Genomic DNA, 17,114 nt, shown 5'->3' with positions numbered 1-17,114 from the left:
GCGTACACTTACAATTCAGGGGCTGAGGATCAGTTCAACATGAAAGGACTGGGCAATGGAGCTGAAATGTGTATCCGCGTTGTCCCATTCTCACCCTGGACGGTGTCAGAGCACACGGCATCTGCGGAAAGGTTATGTATGGGCCATGGTCGCACTGCGTCTTCATATAAATATTTTATTCAATATGTTGTATTTGTGTGTACAACAAATGATAATAAACATTTAAACTGTACAATGCAGACAAACTCTTCTTTTGCATATGTGTATGTAAGTTTAGTAATACATACCAACAGTTCATTACATACAACCTACTACATGCAGTCCTGTTTCATCATTTCCATCCTCTTCCCATGCAACAAATGAGACAATAGACAAAATATTAACCAAAGCACAAAGAATAAATATCCCTCTGCTGTACTTTGTCTTGTTTTTTAAAGGTGAAAGGAATTAGCCTGTCAAAGACAACCTTTCAATTGGGATAGACAATCTCACAGACAACTCATATAAACAACAAAAGAAAAATGTAACACAGAGGGGTCAACAGTTATATACCCATCGTCATTTACAAAAATAAATTCAGCCTAAGGTTAACCAGTCAACTGGTCTGCAATGGGGGAAACTATAGGGTTCACTGTCGAAAACTGCGTGTTGTATGTGGTCTCCAGGAACAGCAGCCTCTCATAAAGCTCAAATCAAAATGACTCTTGCAAATGGTTTAATTTTAATCGCAGCATTTAATTAGCTCAGCCCAGAGACTCCGACGCTGGCCGATGTGCTTAAATCTTTTTTTTCCTGCTTAAAAAAACAAACAAAAAGAAATCAACACAGATCTAGGTTCTTTCACTGGACAAACAATGAATTATAGATTGCCAAAAGTGATCGGATGTTAACGCATTGGCAGCCTGTAGCAGCAGTCTAGCGGCATTTCCTACTCGATAAGAATCTGCAGAAGTCGTAGTTTGTAAAATAAATCAGAAATATTAGAAAAAAGGAATACTTGTTAAATAGATTTCAAAGCTTGTAAAAACTGCGAAACCAGCAGCTGGACAAACAATGACTTGTAATGCAAGAGAGACTCGGGCCATCTATATTACAAGTAAACCTGATGAGGAAATGACAATGTTTGTAATATCTGGCTGTAAATAAAACGGTCGAAACATACTGAATAGTACCAGACGACAGAATGGCTTTTAATTAGTACAAAGCTTGGCTTCTAGAATTCGCATTCCTAAAGGCCCGCTCATCAGATTCCTGGGCACTGAATGCCCCTTTCCTTCTTACAGACAATGACACAGCTCACAGTGCGGTGACTCATTCCTTTCTGATTTAAACAAAAATTTAACTCGGTATTCACACTTCTCTCCGTTTTCTGTCCCGTTGTAATGCCTTTTTTTTGGTGTGATTTCCATTCTCCATTGAGTTGAACCTTGTTATATATGTTTATAGTAAGCGACCTACTCGGCCACGACGCTCACGGCTCTGTTAATCTTTGTTCTGAGGCAGTGGTGTTCGTAAACATGTTTTTAAAAGTAATTTTCATTCAAGAAATGAACGCTTCGCGAGGAGGTGAATGGGACGGTTACTAGAATTCATTTTGAGGCGAGTGTCATTGTGTTTTAAGGATAAATTTTTCCTGAATTCATTACATATATTTTTTTGCCATTTTACTTAGTTTGATTTGCCCTTTGAGTCCCACGCTCAGGGATTAAGAACCTCTCCACTTTCTGTTCAGTACTTTTGATGTACATCAGGATAAAGCACTTCTCACTTGATAGAATTACAGTCGAGAGTATGTTGAACCAATTAATTAAATGTCTAACGCGGGTCAACATTACTGGCGGGGCGGCGTTAAAATAAAGATATTTTGATCAACGTTTTTCTGAGGTAACTGCTGCCAGCTAAGTCATCAGAGGTTCGAGTCAGAACAATATTGGGTCTTTTTCAGCCAACTCATTTTCTGATTTCTGGCTTGCACTTTTCAGCAGCAGAAAACAAAATTGGTGTAAAAATATGGAGCAAATCAAATTTAAAACAAAATCCAGCTTTTTGACGTTGTTTTGGGGTTAGAAAAAAAATACTATTTTGAGTACTTAGAATAACTGAATAGTTCGGAGAAAATCAATGAACTGAAGGTTAATATGACTGAGGGCAATTGCCTGCTCTTCCACTGGGGTCTTGGGTTAGGGTCTGCACTGAGCCACAGGCAGGCAGCAGCTTCCAGTCACCAAAGCCCAGCTCCAGGGGAACTGGTTCATGGGCAGCAATCAGTGGCACCACATGCTGAGCTTCAAGAAAAACACATTAAAAAAAAACCCTCACAAATCTCCATCACAACCATTAAAATCCTTGCTGAAAACAAAAACGATCTACTTTGAGCGACCCCTCTTGCGGCCGGGGCGAGGGTCGCGGTCTGACGCCTTGTCATTTTCAGCATCTGTCCTCATTCAGCGGAAAAAATCAGACTTTTCCCAAATGGGCCTCGTCAAAGCACAGCCCCGTGCTGGTGAAAGAGTCGCCCAAAATCTCCAAAGGTGGTGGTGGGGCAAGGAGGGAGGATTGGGAGAGAAGGGAGGATTGGGAGGGAGGGAAGGAGGGATTGGGAGGGAAGGAAGGATTGGGAGGGAAGGAAGGAGGGATTGGGAGGGAAGGAAGGATTGGGAGGGAAGGAGGAAGGATTGGGAGGGAGGGAAGGAGGGATTGGGAGGGAAGGAAGGAGGGATTGGGAGGGGAGGAAGGATTGGGAGGGGAGGAAGGATTGGGAGGGAGGGAAGGGAGGATTGGGAGGGAAGGAGGAAGGATTGGGAGGGAGGGAAGGAGGGATTGGGAGGGGAGGAAGGATTGGGAGGGGAGGAAGGATTGGGAGGGAAGGGAGGATTGGGAGGGAGGGAAGGGAGGATTGGGAGGGAAGGAGGAAGGATTGGGAGGGAAGGGAGGATTGGGAGGGAGGGAAGGGAGGATTGGGAGGGAAGGAGGAAGGATTGGGAGGGAAGGAAGGAGGGATTGGGAGGGGAGGAAGGATTGGGAGGGAGGGAAGGATTGGGAGGGAGAGAAGGAAGGAATGGTTGGGAGGGAGGGAGGGAAGGAAGGAATGGTTGGGAGGGAGGGAGGGAGGGAAGGAAGGAAAGGTTGGGAGGGAGGGAGGGAGGGAAGGAAGGAATGGTTGGGAGGGAGGGAAGGAATGGTTGGGAGGGAGGGAAGGAAGGAAGGGTTGGGAGGGAGGGAGGGAAGGAAGGAATGGTTGGGAGGGAGGGAAGGAATGGTTGGGAGGGAGGGAAGGAAGGAAGGGTTGGGAGGGAGGGAGGGAGGGAAGGAATGGTTGGGAGGGAGGGAAGGAAGGTTTGGCTTTTTGCGAACGGGCTACATGGTCTACGCAGATTTCCGAGAGCCCACACACAGTTTGGGGATAGTGGGCCCTGCTCGCTGGACCAGGCAAGTGGCCCCAGTCCCAGGTGTGTGCAGCGTGAGATCACAAGGAGAGAACTGTGGAGCGGCGCGGTGCTAATCCGAGCACCTTCTACTGATTGTGATGGACACAATCCCCTCGACATTGCCACCAATCTGACAGAACAGTTTACCAGTCTCTGCGCAATCTTTTCATCTACACGTCTAATCAATAGCCTAAGACACTGATTCTATTCCTCACTGATGCACTTTCTCGCGATAGTATTCACCGAGGATCCCTGATAACTGGTTTGTGTTTCCAATCCAACGCTGGAGTCAAACCAGCGGTGCCGTTTTAATTTTCCCGTCATCGACTTTTCTTCGATAGCAAAAAACACACAATAGTCCCTGCAAAAAAAAAAGAGGTTAGGACAGTGCATAGAACAGCCATGTATAAAAGGCGAGAGGGACTTGGTCCTAAATGAGCAGAGATTTACTGCGATGATCTGGGATCCCACTGCTGTCTGCTGTGTTACAAATCGACAGCTCTGAAACACTTAACCTTCTCCGGGAACTGGACCCGAAAAAGAGAGACTCTCTCGGGTGTGTGTTTAGCAGGCAAATGTACCAAATGCAAGTTGTGAAATACGTCATTCTCATGGAGTGTCACAGTTAACAGGAAATAGATAAAAGGCATTCCATTATCTTGGTAGGACATCCATGGTCAGAGTTCCGCTGGTTATCCAGATTTCTTCTTGTTGTGGAAGTAGTTACGCGTTGGGATTTATCCGCTTGCAATGAAATTGTCCAAAGATTGTTCACTTGCTTTACCTGATCCACAGACAATAGGAGGTGAGAGTCTGCCAGGGATAAATCGCTCAACAGTGTAATGGTTTAGGAATTCACGTCCTCACCAAGATCTGGCTGGCTATGTTGATTTGTTCTTTTTGACTTGTTTCCCTCCGTTCATTATTACAGAAGTACTTGTGCTTTTACTTGGGGTCGTTGCGTTTTTCGGTACTATTTCACCAATATCGTGCAGCGATGGCTCTCGGTACATGGCAACTGCAAATGATTGGAGAAAATGCACACGTGAAATAGACTTCCGAGCTTTGGACAAGCCACATTTATAACATTCACAACTGACTGTATATTGCTACAACCTTTCAAATAACTGGACTTAACTGGACCAGCCACATAAATACTGTGGCAACAAGAGCAGGTCAGAGACTGGGTATTCTGTGGCGAGTGTCTCACCTCCTGACTCCCCAAAGCCTTTCCACCATCTACAAGGCACAAGTCAGGAGTGTGATGGAATACTCCCCACTTGCCTGGATGAGTGCAGCTCCAACAACACTCAAGAAGCTCGACACCATCCAGGACAAAGCAGCCCGCTTGATTAGTGCCCCATCCACCACCTTAAACATTCACTCCCTCCACCACCGGCGCACCGTGGCTGCAGTGTGTACCATCTACAAGATGCACTGCAGCAACTCGCCAAGGCTTCTTCGGCAGCACCTCCCAAACCCACGATCTCTTCCACCTAGCACCTAGAAGGACAAGGGCAGCAGGCGCATGGGAACACCACCACCTCCAAGTTACCCTCCAAGTCACACACCATCCTGACTTGGAAATATATCGGCCGATCCTTCATCGTCGCTGGGTCAAAATCCTGGAACTCTCTCCCTAACAGCACTGTGGGAGCACATTCACCACACGGACTGCAGCAGTTCAAGAAGGCGGCTCACCACCACCTTCTCAAGGGCAACTAGAGATGGGCAATAAATGCCGGCCTTACCACCGACGCTCACATAGAAACATAGAAGATAGGAGCAAAGTCAACATGGATTTACAAAAGGTAAATCATGCTTGACTAATCTACTGGAATTTTTTGAGGATGTAACTGGTAAAATAGATAGGGGAGAACCAGTGGGTGTGGTGTATTTGGACTTTCAGAAGGCTTTCGATAAGGTCCCACATAAGAGATTAGCGTGCAAAATTAAGGCACATGGGATTGGGGGCAAGGTATTGACTTGGATAGAGAACTGGTTGGCGGACAAAAAGCAAAGGGTTGGAATAAACGGGTCGTTTTCCGAGTGGCAGGCAGTGACTAGTGGGGTACCGCAAGGATCAGTCCTAGGACCCCAGCTATTCACAATATATAGTAATGATCTGGACGAGGGAATTGGATGTAATATCTCCAAATTTGCAGACGACACAAAGCTGGGTGGGAGGGTATGCTGTGAGGAGGATGTCGTGAAACTCCAGTACGATTTGGACAGGTTGGGTGATTGGGCAGAAACATGGCAAATGCACTATAATGTGGATAAATGTGAGGTTATCCACTTTGGTGGCAAAAACAGGAAGGCAGATTATTATTTGAATGGCAATAGATTGGGAGCAGGGGAAGTGCAAAGAGACCTGGGTGTTCTTGTGCACCAGTCGCTGAAGGTAAGCATGCAGGTGCAGCAGGCTGTTAAGAAGGCAAATGGTATGTTGGCCTTCGTAGCAAGAGGGTTCGAGTACAGGAACAAGGATGTCTTGCTACAGTTGTACAGGGCCTTGGTGAGGCCGCACCTTGAGTATTGTGTGCAGTTTTGGTCGCCTTACCTGAGGAAGGACATTCTTGTCATGGAAGGAGTGCAGCGAAGATTCACCAGGCTGATACCTGGGATGGCAGGAATGACGTATGAGGAGAGATTGTGTCGATTGAGCTTATACTCACTGGAGTTTAGAAGATTGAGAGGGGATCTCATCGAAACCTATAAAATTCTGTCAGGCCTGGACAGACTAGATGCAGGAAGGATGTTTTTGATGGCCGGGGAGTCCAGAAACAGGGGTCATAGTTTAAGGATAAGGGGTAAGCCATTTAGGACTGAAATGAGGAGGAATTTCTTCACCCAGTGAGTGGTGAACCTGTGGAATTCTCTGCCACAGAGGGCGGTGGAGGCCAGTTCATTAAATATATTCAAGACAGAGTTGGATATATTTCTTAAGGCTAAGGGGATCAAGGGATATGGGGAGAAGGCAGGGACAGGGTACTGAATTTGGATGATCAGCCATGATCTCATTGAATGGCGGAGCAGGCTCGAAGGGCCGAATGGCCTACTCCTGCTCCTGTCTTCTATGTTTCTATGTTTCTAGGCCATTCGGCCCCTCGAGCCTGCTCCGCCATTCAATGCGATCATGGCTGATCATCCAAATTCAGTACCCGGTCCCTGCTTTCTCCCCATACCTCTTGATCCCTTTAGCCATAAGAAACATATCCAACTCCTTCTTGAATATATTTAATGAATTGGCCTCCACTGCCTTCTGTGGTAGAGAATTCCACAGGTTCACCACTCTCTGGGTGAAGAAATTCCTCCTCATTTCTGTCCTAAATGGCCTACCCCTTATCCTTAGACTGTGACCTCTGGTTCTGGACTCCCCGACCATCAGGAACATCCTTCCTGCATCTAGTCTGTCCAGTCCTGTCAGAATTTTATAAGTATCAATGAGATCCCCTCTCATTCTTCTAAACTCCAATGAGTACAAGCCCAATCGGCCCAATCTCTCCTCATACGTCATTCCTGCCATCCCAGGTATCAGCCTGGTGAATCTTCACTGAACTCCTTCCATGGCAAGAACATCCTTCCTCAGATAAGGCGACCAAAACTGCACACAATACTCAAGATGTGGTCTCACCAAGGCCCTGTACAACTGGAGCAAGACATCCTTGTTCCTGTACTCAAACCCTCTCGCTACGAAGGCCAACATACCATTTGCCTTCTTAACCGTCTGCTGCACCTGCATGCTTACCTTCAGCGACTGGTGCACAAGGACACCCAGGTCTCGTTGCACTTCCCCTTCTCCCAATCTATTGCCATTCAGATAATAATCTGTCTTCCTGTTTTTGACACAAAAGTGGATAACCTCACATTTATCCACATTATATTGCATCTGCCATGCTTCTGCCCAATCACTCAACCTGTGCAAATCATCCTGGAGTTTCTCGGCATCCTCCTCACAGCACACACGCCCACCCAGCTTTGTGTCGTCTGCAAATTTGGAGATATTACATCTAGTTCCCTTGACTAGATCATTAATATATATATTGTGAATAGCTGGGGTCCAAGGACCGATCCCTGCGGTGCCCCACTAGTCACTGCCTGCCACTCGGAAAATGACCCATTTATTCCAACTCTTTGCTTTCTGTCTGCCAACCAGTTCTCTATCCAAGTCAATACCTTACCCCCAATCCCATGTGCCTTAATTTTACACGCTAATCTCTTATGCGGGGCCTTATCAAAAGCCTTCTGAAAGTCTGGTATGCTAACAAGGGAAATTAGGGATAGCATAAGATCCATGGGGAGGACATATAAATTGGGCAGAAAAAGCAGTAAACCTGAGGATTGGGAGCAGTTTAGGATTCAACAAAGGAGGACAGGGATTAATTAAGAAAGGGAAAATAGAATATGAGAGCAAGCTTGCAGGGAACATAAAAACTGACTGTAAAAGCTTTTATAGATATGTGAAGAGAAAAAGATTGGTGCAGTCAAGCACCCTGCAGATGAATAAAAAAGTAAATAATTAAAAGGGCCCTGTCTTGGCGAACATGTGTTCACCGACAAAACCATTCAACAAAGAATATGAACCTGGGGAGTCAGATATAATTTTTATGACAACTTCAGATCTGATAGTTTATTTCAGCATCATTTACAAGCAAGAGAAAGTTTGCCAAACACTTTCTCAACCGGATAATGCCTCTTTAACATGCAGAGCTTGTCGCTTTAGCATAAGCAAAAATTAATGAGCGATCATTCCAAAGAACATTCCTGCTTCATTGAAAAACTGGGGAATGTGGTTTTCTGTTAGAATTAACGGCCCCGCGAATGGAATTCCATTCTCAGCAACCACAGCTTCCAAATGCAGGATTCTGGCGGGGGTGGGGGATGGGAGGGGGGCTCGGGGGTGGGTTGAGGTGGGAGGGAGGAGAGGTGAGGAGGATGTGGGGGGTGTGGGGAGGGGGGGTGGGGAGGGGGGTTGGGGGTGTGTGGAGGGGAGGCAGGGGAGGGGGTGAGGAGGCTGTGGGGGTGGGTGGAGGGAGGGGTGGAGGGGGGGATGAGGTGGGAGGGAGGAGAGGTGAGGAGGATGTGGGGGTGTGTGGAGGGGTGGATGGGAGGGGGGTGGGGAGGGGGGTTGGGGGTGGGTTGAGGTGGGAGGGAGGAGAGGTGAGGAGGATGTGGGGGGTGTGGGGAGGGGGGGTGGGGAGGGGGGTTGGGGGTGTGTGGAGGGGAGGCAGGGGAAGGGGTGAGGAGGCTGTGGGTGGAGGGAGGGGTGGAGGGGAGGGGGTGGATGGGATGGGAGGGGGTGAATGGGAGGGGGTGGGGTGGGGGGTGAGGGGAGGGGCTGCGGTGGGGTGGGGGCAGAGTGGGTGGATGGGGGGGAGGGGGGTTTGGGGGTGGGGGAAAGGCCAGTGCGAAATGCAACCACTGTCAAAAATTCCAGAGCGGTGAATATATCCGGAATTGGATAAAAACTTGAAGGGGAAAAACTTTGCAGGGCTGTGGGGAAAGAGCAGGGGGGGAGTGGGACTAATTGGAGAGCTCTTTCAAAGAGCCGGCACAGGCATGATGGGCCGGATGGTCTCCTTCTGTGCGGTATGATTCTATGAACCCCCAGGCCAATCACATGACCTCCAACCTCTAACCGCCCGCTCCCACACTCCCATCATTGGCCGGCCAACATGTCCATCCTCAGGGTGCCCCGCCCTCCCTTGGCCAATTGCAAAGTGAATAACAGAGTTAACGTTTCAGTTTGATGACCTTTTGTCCGGGCCTTATTTGCATGGATCCGGCGAGTTTTGTGTGCCCACTGGGATATCGGCTGGCCTGAGGTGATGGGGGTAGGGGTAAACCTGGGGTAGGTGGTTGGTAGCGCGCCAAAGTATTTTTGTGGGGCAATCCTATTCCTCTGGTCCCTCAAAAATAAAAGGTGAAAGTGGGTTCAGTCTATTTCTTTTGAGTGGCCTCTTCCAGGACCCCTGGTTAGACCACTCACTGCCATGACAGATTGGCAGAGCGTGCATGAGACATTTGTACCTTAAAATTCCAATAGGGTCCTACGTACATCATGGGGCACTGATTTGCATATCTAAGGAGACCCTCCCGCCTGAAACAGGTGGGCACTCCAGCCCCTACCGAGATGGCAGTCACATAACGTTAACTGATGTCATTTTAAGCCAGAACCGCCCCATTTACGCCAGGCAGCCCCATGGTCTCCAAAAAACACTTAATGCAATCGAATATTTTAGACCATTTATCTGATATAGAGGTTATTCCTATCCAAACCGGGAGTTCAGGTGCCAGAGACACTTGCCAGAAAGGTTCATTAACAACCCCCAGAGAGAGAGACAGAGGGATGCCCTATCTCAGCCAGGTTCAAGCTCGTTCTGAAAGGTGGAAAGGATGTTTACAATAACTGAAGAGCATAACTTCTGTTTCTCCCGATCAGATTAAAGGAAGTGGGTGCCAGAGGATACCTGCCTAGTGACAATGAGTTACAGGAGTTATCCGTGACTGTTCCTTGAAGCACAAGTAGCTTGTGGCAGTTCAACACACAATCATAGAATAGTACAGCACAGCAGGAGGCCATTCGGCCCATCGAGTCTGCGCCGGCTCTTTCGAAGAGCAATCCAGTTAGTCCCACTCCCGCTCTTTCCCCATCTCCCTGCAATTTTTTCTCCCTCCAGTATTTACCCAATTCCCTTTTGAAGGCCACTATTGAATCTGTACCCACCGCCCTATCAGGCAGCGCATTCCAAATCCTAACCACTCATAGAAACATAGAAGATAGGAGCAGGAGTAGGCCATTCGGCCCTTCGAGCCTGCTCCGCCATTCAACAAGATCATGGCTGATCATCCAAACCCTAGCACCCGGTCCCTACACCGACAGCCATCCCACCCAAGCCCTATCCCCGTAACCCCACGTATTTAATCCCCCCTAACACTAAGGGCCAATTTTTATCATGGCCAATCAACCTAACCCGCACATCTTTGGACTGTGGGAGGAAACCGGAGCACCCGGAGGAAACCCACGCAAACACGGGGAGAATGTGCAAACTCCACACAGTCACCCGAGGCCGGATTTGAACCCGGGTCCCTGGCGCTGTGAGGCAACAGTGCTAACCACTATGCCACCGTGCTACTCGTTGCGTAAAAAGATTTTCCTCATGTCAACCCTCTGGTTCTTCAGCCAATCACCTTAAATCTGTGCCCTCTGGTCATCGACCCTTCAGCCATTGGAAACAGTTTCTCTTTATTTACTCTATCTAAATCACAAGTAGAAAGACACCGACAACTCACTATCACTTCCGAGACACACGGGGCCCTATTTCACTTAAGTTTCATCAGCAAAACCAATATTTTGCAGTAGATTCTGACATAAGGGGCCATTTGCATTAGTTGCGAGATAGATATATGGTATTGTGTAGTTGTTGCTTCACAAGGAATAGTGCTCCAAGATTCACAGCACTTGATCTACAGTGCCATTGCTACAGCACAAGGGAATAGTAAGGGTTAAATATTTCAATTCATAAAACAAAAAGGTTATTCAAAGTGGCAACTGGTACTCAGTAGGAACAGAATCCAATTATTAATCAACAACAACAATGCCTTGTATTTATATAGCGCCTGGTACATAAACATCCCAAGGTGCTTCACAGGAGCGATTATCAGACAAAATTTTGACAGCGAGCCACATAAGGAGATATTAGGGGCAGGTGACCAAAAGCTTGGCCCGGGAGGTCGGTTTTAAGGAGTGTCTTAAAGGAGGAGAGGGAGGCGGAGAGGTTTAGGAAGGGAATTCCAGAGCTTGGGGCCTCGGCGGCTGAAGGCACGGCCGCCAATGGCGGAGCGATGAAAATCGGGGATGCGCAAGAGGCCAGAATGGGAGGAGCGCAGAGATCTCGGAGCGTTGTGGGGCTGGAGGGGATTACAGAGATAGGGAGGGGTGAGGCCATGGAGGGATTTGAAAACAAGGATTGAGAATTTTAAAATCGAGGGTTTGCCGGACTGGGAGCCAGTGTAGGTCAGCGAGCACAGTGGGTGATGGGTGAACCGGATTTGGGATGAATTTGGATACAGGGAACAGAGTTTTGGATGAGCTCAAGTTTAGGGAGGCCGGAGTCTAGAGGTAACAAAGACACGGACAAGGGTTTCCGCAGCGGATGAGCAGAGGCGGGGGCGGAGACGGGCGATGTACTGGGGGTGGAAATAGGCCGACTTGGCGATGATGAGGAAATGGGGTCGAAAGCTCAGCTCAGGGCAGCATTTCACTGGGAACTCTGAGCAAAGCGCCTGGGAACGTTTTAGTCCGTTAAAGGCGCGATATAAATGCAGTTGTTGTTGTAGATGCTGAGGCTATGTATTGCACCCGCTATCACTGCGTGGCTGGGATCCGTTACCCTAATACCACAGGCCAGTAATTGAAGAGAAGCCTTTGCGCTTCGACTAATTACTGCTTTAACCAGTTGATCCACCGGGGCGCTACCATCCCCCAATTACCTTCAGAACAGAGAGTTACACCAAAAGCATCGCAATCATAATGGTGCTGGCTCGCAGTAAGATGCTCAGGCAGAACAACAACAACAACTTGTATTTATATAGCACTTTTAACTTAGTGAAACGTCCCAAGGCGCTGCACAGGAGTATTGTAAGACAACAAATTTGACACCAAGCCACATAAGGAGAAATTAGGGCAGGGTTCTTCATGAATACTTTGCGTCTGTTTTCACAAAGGAGAGGGGCGAAGCAGACATTGCTATCAGCGGGGAGGAGTGTGAAATATTAGATGAAATAAATATAGTGAGAGAGGAAGTATTAAGGGGTTTAGCAGCTTTAAAAGTGGATCAATCCCCAGGCCCGGATGAAATGTATCCCAGGCTGTTAAGCGAAGCAAAAGAGGAAATAGCAGAGGCCCCGACCATCATTTTCCAATCCTCTCTGGCTTCAGGTGTGGTGCCGGAGGACTGGAGGACTGCTAATGTGGTACCCTTGTTTAAAAAGGGAGAAAAGGAGAGAGCGAGTAATTACAGGCCAGTCAGCCTAACCTCGGTGGTGGGGAAATTATTGGAAAGAATTCTGAAGGACAGGATAAATCTTCATTTAGAAAGACACGGATTAATCAAGGATAGTCAGCATGGATTTATTAAGGGAAGGTCGTGTCTGACAAACTTGATTGAATTTTTTGAGGAGGTAACAAGGAGGGTAGATGAGGGTAGTGCATTTGATGTAGTGTATATGGACTTTAGCAAGGCTTTTGATAAGGTTCCACATGGCAGACTGGTCACGAAGTTAAAAGCCCATGGGATCCAGGGCAGTGTCAAATTGGATTCAAAATTGGCTCGGAGGCAGGAAGCAGAGGGTAATGGTCGAAGGGTATTTTTGTGACTGGAAGGCTGTTTCCAGTGGGGTTCCGCAGGGCTCAGTACTAGGTCCCTTGCTTTTTGTGGTATATATCAACGACCTTGACTTGAATATAGGGGGCATGATTAAGAAGTTTGCAGATGATACTAAAATCGGCTGTATGGTTGATACTGAAGAAGGAAGCTGTAGACTGCAGGAAGATATCAATAAATTGGTCAGGTGGGCAGAACAGTGGCAAATGGAATTCAATCCGGCAGAAGTGTGAGGTAATGCATTTCGGGAGGGCTAACAAGGAAAGGGGTTACACATTAAATAGGAGGACACTGAGTAGCGTAGAGGAACAAAGGGACCTTGGAGTTCATGCCCACAGATCCCTGAAAGTAGCAGGCTAAGTAGATAAGGTGATTAAGAAGGCATACGGAATGCTTGCCTTTATTAGCCGTGGCATAGAATACAAGAGCAGGGGGGTTATGCTAGAACTGTATAAAACACTAGTTAGGCCTCAGCTAGAGTACTGCGTGCAGTTCTGGTCACCACATTACAGGAAAGATGTGATTGCACTAGAGAGGGTACAGAGGAGATTTACAAGGATGTTGCCGGGAGTAGAGAATCTTAGCTATGAGGAAAGACTGGATAGGCTGGGTCTGTTTTCCTTGGAACAGAGGAGGCTGAGGGGAGACCTTATTCAGGTGTATAAAATTATGAGGGGCCCAGATAGAGTGGATAGGAAGGACCTATTTCCCTTAGCAGAGGGGTCAAAAACCAGGGGGCACAGATTTAAAGTAATTGGGGGAAGGTTTAGAGGGGATTTGAGGGGAAATTCTTCACCCAGAGGGTTGTGGGAGTCTGGAACTCACTGCCTGACAGGGTGGTAGAGGCAGGAACCCTAACCACATTTAAAAAGTACTTGGATGTGCACTTGGGATGCTGTAACCTGCAGGGCTACGGACCAAGAGCTGGGAAGTGGGATTAGGCTGGATAGCTCTTTGTTGGCCGGCTCGGACACGATGGGCCAAAATGGCCTCCTTCCGTGCTGTAATTTTCTATGATTCTATTTGACCAAAAGCTTGGTCAAAGAGGTAGGTTTTAAGGAGTGTCTTAAAGGAGGAAAGAGAGGTAGAGAGGCGCAGAGGTTTAGGCAGGGAATTCCAGAGCTAGGGCCCAGGCAACAGAAGGCACGGCCACCAATGGTTGAGCAATTATAATCAGGGATGCGCAAGAGGGCAGAATTAGAGGAGCGCAGATATCTCAGAGTGTTGTGGGGCTGGAGGAGATTACAGAGATAGGGAGGGGCGAGGCCATGGAGGGATTTGAAAACAAGGATGAGAATTTTGAAATCGAGGCGCTGCTTAACCGGGAGCCAATGTAGGTCGGCGAGCACAGGGGTGATGGGTGAACGGGAATTGGTGTGAGTTAGGACACCTCCAAAAAGGTAAACTGAAGTCCCTTTATAAAAATAAACAATGTCTGAGAGTTTATTCTCTCGCTCTCATTATTAAAACTAACTTAAATTAACATTTATCGTCTTATCAAATTGTACTTTACAGTGTTTAAACCGGCATTCTGAATTCATGAATGAGATTGATCACACCTTTGCTCAGGTGCATTAATTAATGATTATACTGTCGGTTTTGATGTCACAATGGCTCCTTTCTGCAATTAAGAGACAGTTAAGAACATAAGAAATAGGAGCAGGAGTCGGCCATTTGGCCCCTCAAGCCTGCTCCGCCATTCAATAAGATCATGGTTGATCTTCGACCTCAAATCCACCCTCCTATCCCCATATCCCTTGATTCCGTTAATATCCAAAAATTAGTTGCTTATTCCCAAAGATTTATTTAAAACTAGTTTTTACTTGTATTTATAGGTGGGTTACAAATATATTACACTATGGGGGGAGGGGGTGGGGGGGAGGGGGTGCTGCTGTGGGATACAGACTTTATCCCATTCATTCCTGGATCGCTCATGTAGGACTTCATCACTGAGTGTCCTACAACCGGCACAGACATGATGGGCCAAATGGCCTCCTTCTGGGCCTTTAAATTTCTACGATTCTATGAACAACAACTTGTATTTATACAGTGCCACATCCCAGGGTGCTGCACAGGAGCGATTATCAAACAAAATTTGACACCGAGCCACGTAAGGAGATATTAGGGCAGGTGCTCGGTCGAAGTGGTCGGTTTTAAGGAGCGTCTTAAAGGAGGAGAGAGAGGCGGTGAGGCGGAGAGGTTTAGGGAGGGAATTCCAGAGCTTAGGGAATACCACCATTCTAGAGCATTTTACAGTCTGCAATCTAACGAGCAATGAAAAATGGATGGGTTTGGTGATAATGTATCAGATAATCTAGTAACTAACTGGTCCAGCATGACATAATGGGTACGGTAGCATAGCGGTAATGTTACTGGACTAGTAATCCAGAGGCCTGGACTAATGATCCAGAAGATGTGAGTTGAAACCTCACCACAGGAGTCTGGGAATTTAAATTCAGCTAATTAAATAAATCTGGAACCGAAAGCTAGTTTCAGTGATGGTGACCATGAAACTACCGGATTGTTGCAAAAACCCACCTGGTTCACTAATGTCCCTTTTGGGAAGGAAATCTGCCGCCCTTACCCGGTCTGGCCGATATGTGACTCCAGACCTACAGCAAAGTGGATGACTCTTAACTGCCCTCTGAAATGGCCCAGCGAGACACTCAGTGGCACCACACCGCTACAAGGAAGGTTCAACAAGGCGGCTCACCGCCACCTTCCGATGGGCAATAAATGCTGACCTTGCCAGTGATGCCCACATCCCATAAACGAAACACCACTGATGACGTTTGAGCTCTTTACCTTCCAATGGTTTGGGCAGAAAATGAGACGCTGGTTTCGTTTTCTTCACGCGGTTTCCCTTCATGATTTGGCCGTCCTTGTTGAAACCCAGATACCAGGCCCTGCCAGATTCCTGCTGTCTGTAAAGCATTGACGAGTAGATCACATAGTAGTTCTCGTACACTGATTCCTTAAACTTGCATTCCGGTGTAAAAAGTTCCTGTGGAACAACAACATTAAAATGGTTTTAACCGAATGTTTGAGTCAGATGGCAATCTATATCTTTAAAAAAAAAATGACATTCTTGAATTCATATCCTAGATTTTATTGCTACTGCTAAAATTCAGTTGCTACCAAACTTCTTATTTTCCATCTTATCAGCATAAAATCTCCTCCTCCTCCTCCTCACTCAGTTGAAATAAAGACTCAACACAATCTTTCACTTAAATCATTCTTCCCCACGACAATGAAAATATGGAACTTCTCATCGAGTCATAACGTCACAGAAGGAGGCCATTTGGCCCATCGAGTCCGTGCCAGCTCTCTGTAGAGCAATCCAGTCAGTCCCATTCCCCCGCTCTATCCCCGTAGCCCTGCAAGTTTATTTCCCTCAAGTGCCTATCCAGTCTCCCCTTGAAAACATTGAGTGTCTCCGCTTCCACCACTTCCGTCAGCAGCGAGTTCCAGGTCCTCACCACTCGCTGCGTAAAAAAGTTTTTCCTCACCTTCCCCCCTGTATCTCTTGCCCAAAAACCTTAAATCTGTGACCCCAGTCTTTCTACCATCAACTAGTGGGAACAGCCTTTCCCCGTCTAGCCTATCCAAACCCGTTATAATCTTGTACACCTATCAAATCACCCCTCAACCTCCTTTGCTCCAATGAAAATAAATCCAGCTTCTCCAACCTGTCCTTGTAGCTAAGATCCCCCATCCCCGGAACCATTCTGGTAAATCTCCTCTACACCCTCTCAAGGGCCTTCACATCCTTCCTAAAGTGTGCTGACCAGAACTGGACGCAATACTCCAGCTGTGGCCTAACCAGTGCTTTACAAAGGTTCACAAAGGTCTTGGACCTCACAAAGGCCTTCGACACTGTCAACCGTGAGGGATTATGGAGTGTCCTCCTCAAATTCGGCTGCCCTCAAAAGTTTGTCACCATCCTCCGCCTGCTTCATGACAACATGATCCTGACCAACGGACCCACCACAGGCTCAATTCACGTATGGACCGGGGTCAAGCAAGGCTGTGTCATCGCACCAACGCTCTTCTCGGTCTTCCTTGCAGCAATGCTCCATCTCACCCTCAGTAAGCTCCCCACTGGAGTGGAGCTAATTTACAGAACAAACGGAAAACTGTTCAACCTCTGTCGCCTCCAGTCCAGATCCAAGGTTGTCCCATCCTCTGTCATCGAATTACAGTATGCAGACGACACTTGCGTCTGCGCTCACTCGGAGGTCGAACTCCAAACCATCGTCAACACTTTCACCGAAGCGTACGAGAGCATGGGCCTCAC

At 47.5% G+C, this 17,114-nt stretch overlaps 1 protein-coding gene across 1 annotated transcript in view; it reads right to left on the bottom strand.

Annotated features, from left to right (window-relative positions):
• Window positions 1-159: 159 nt before the first annotated feature.
• Window positions 160-17,114, bottom strand: part of fgf14 (fibroblast growth factor 14) — a 278,959-nt gene continuing 262,004 nt past the window's right edge. The window contains exons 4-5 of the mRNA XM_085998385.1: window positions 15,623-15,821; window positions 160-4,446 (exon numbers count right to left, since the gene is read on the bottom strand). Of these exons, the coding sequence (XP_085854511.1) occupies window positions 4,310-4,446; window positions 15,623-15,821 (336 nt within the window). The 3' untranslated portion in view covers window positions 160-4,309. The remainder of the gene's footprint in view (window positions 4,447-15,622; window positions 15,822-17,114) is intronic.

This window comes from Somniosus microcephalus, chromosome 10, assembly GCF_052327205.1.
Source record: "Somniosus microcephalus isolate GS21.2 chromosome 10, FLI_Smic_1.0, whole genome shotgun sequence".
Classification (NCBI taxonomy): domain Eukaryota; kingdom Metazoa; phylum Chordata; class Chondrichthyes; order Squaliformes; family Somniosidae; genus Somniosus; species Somniosus microcephalus.
This window is presented reverse-complemented; position numbering and strand designations above follow the sequence as displayed.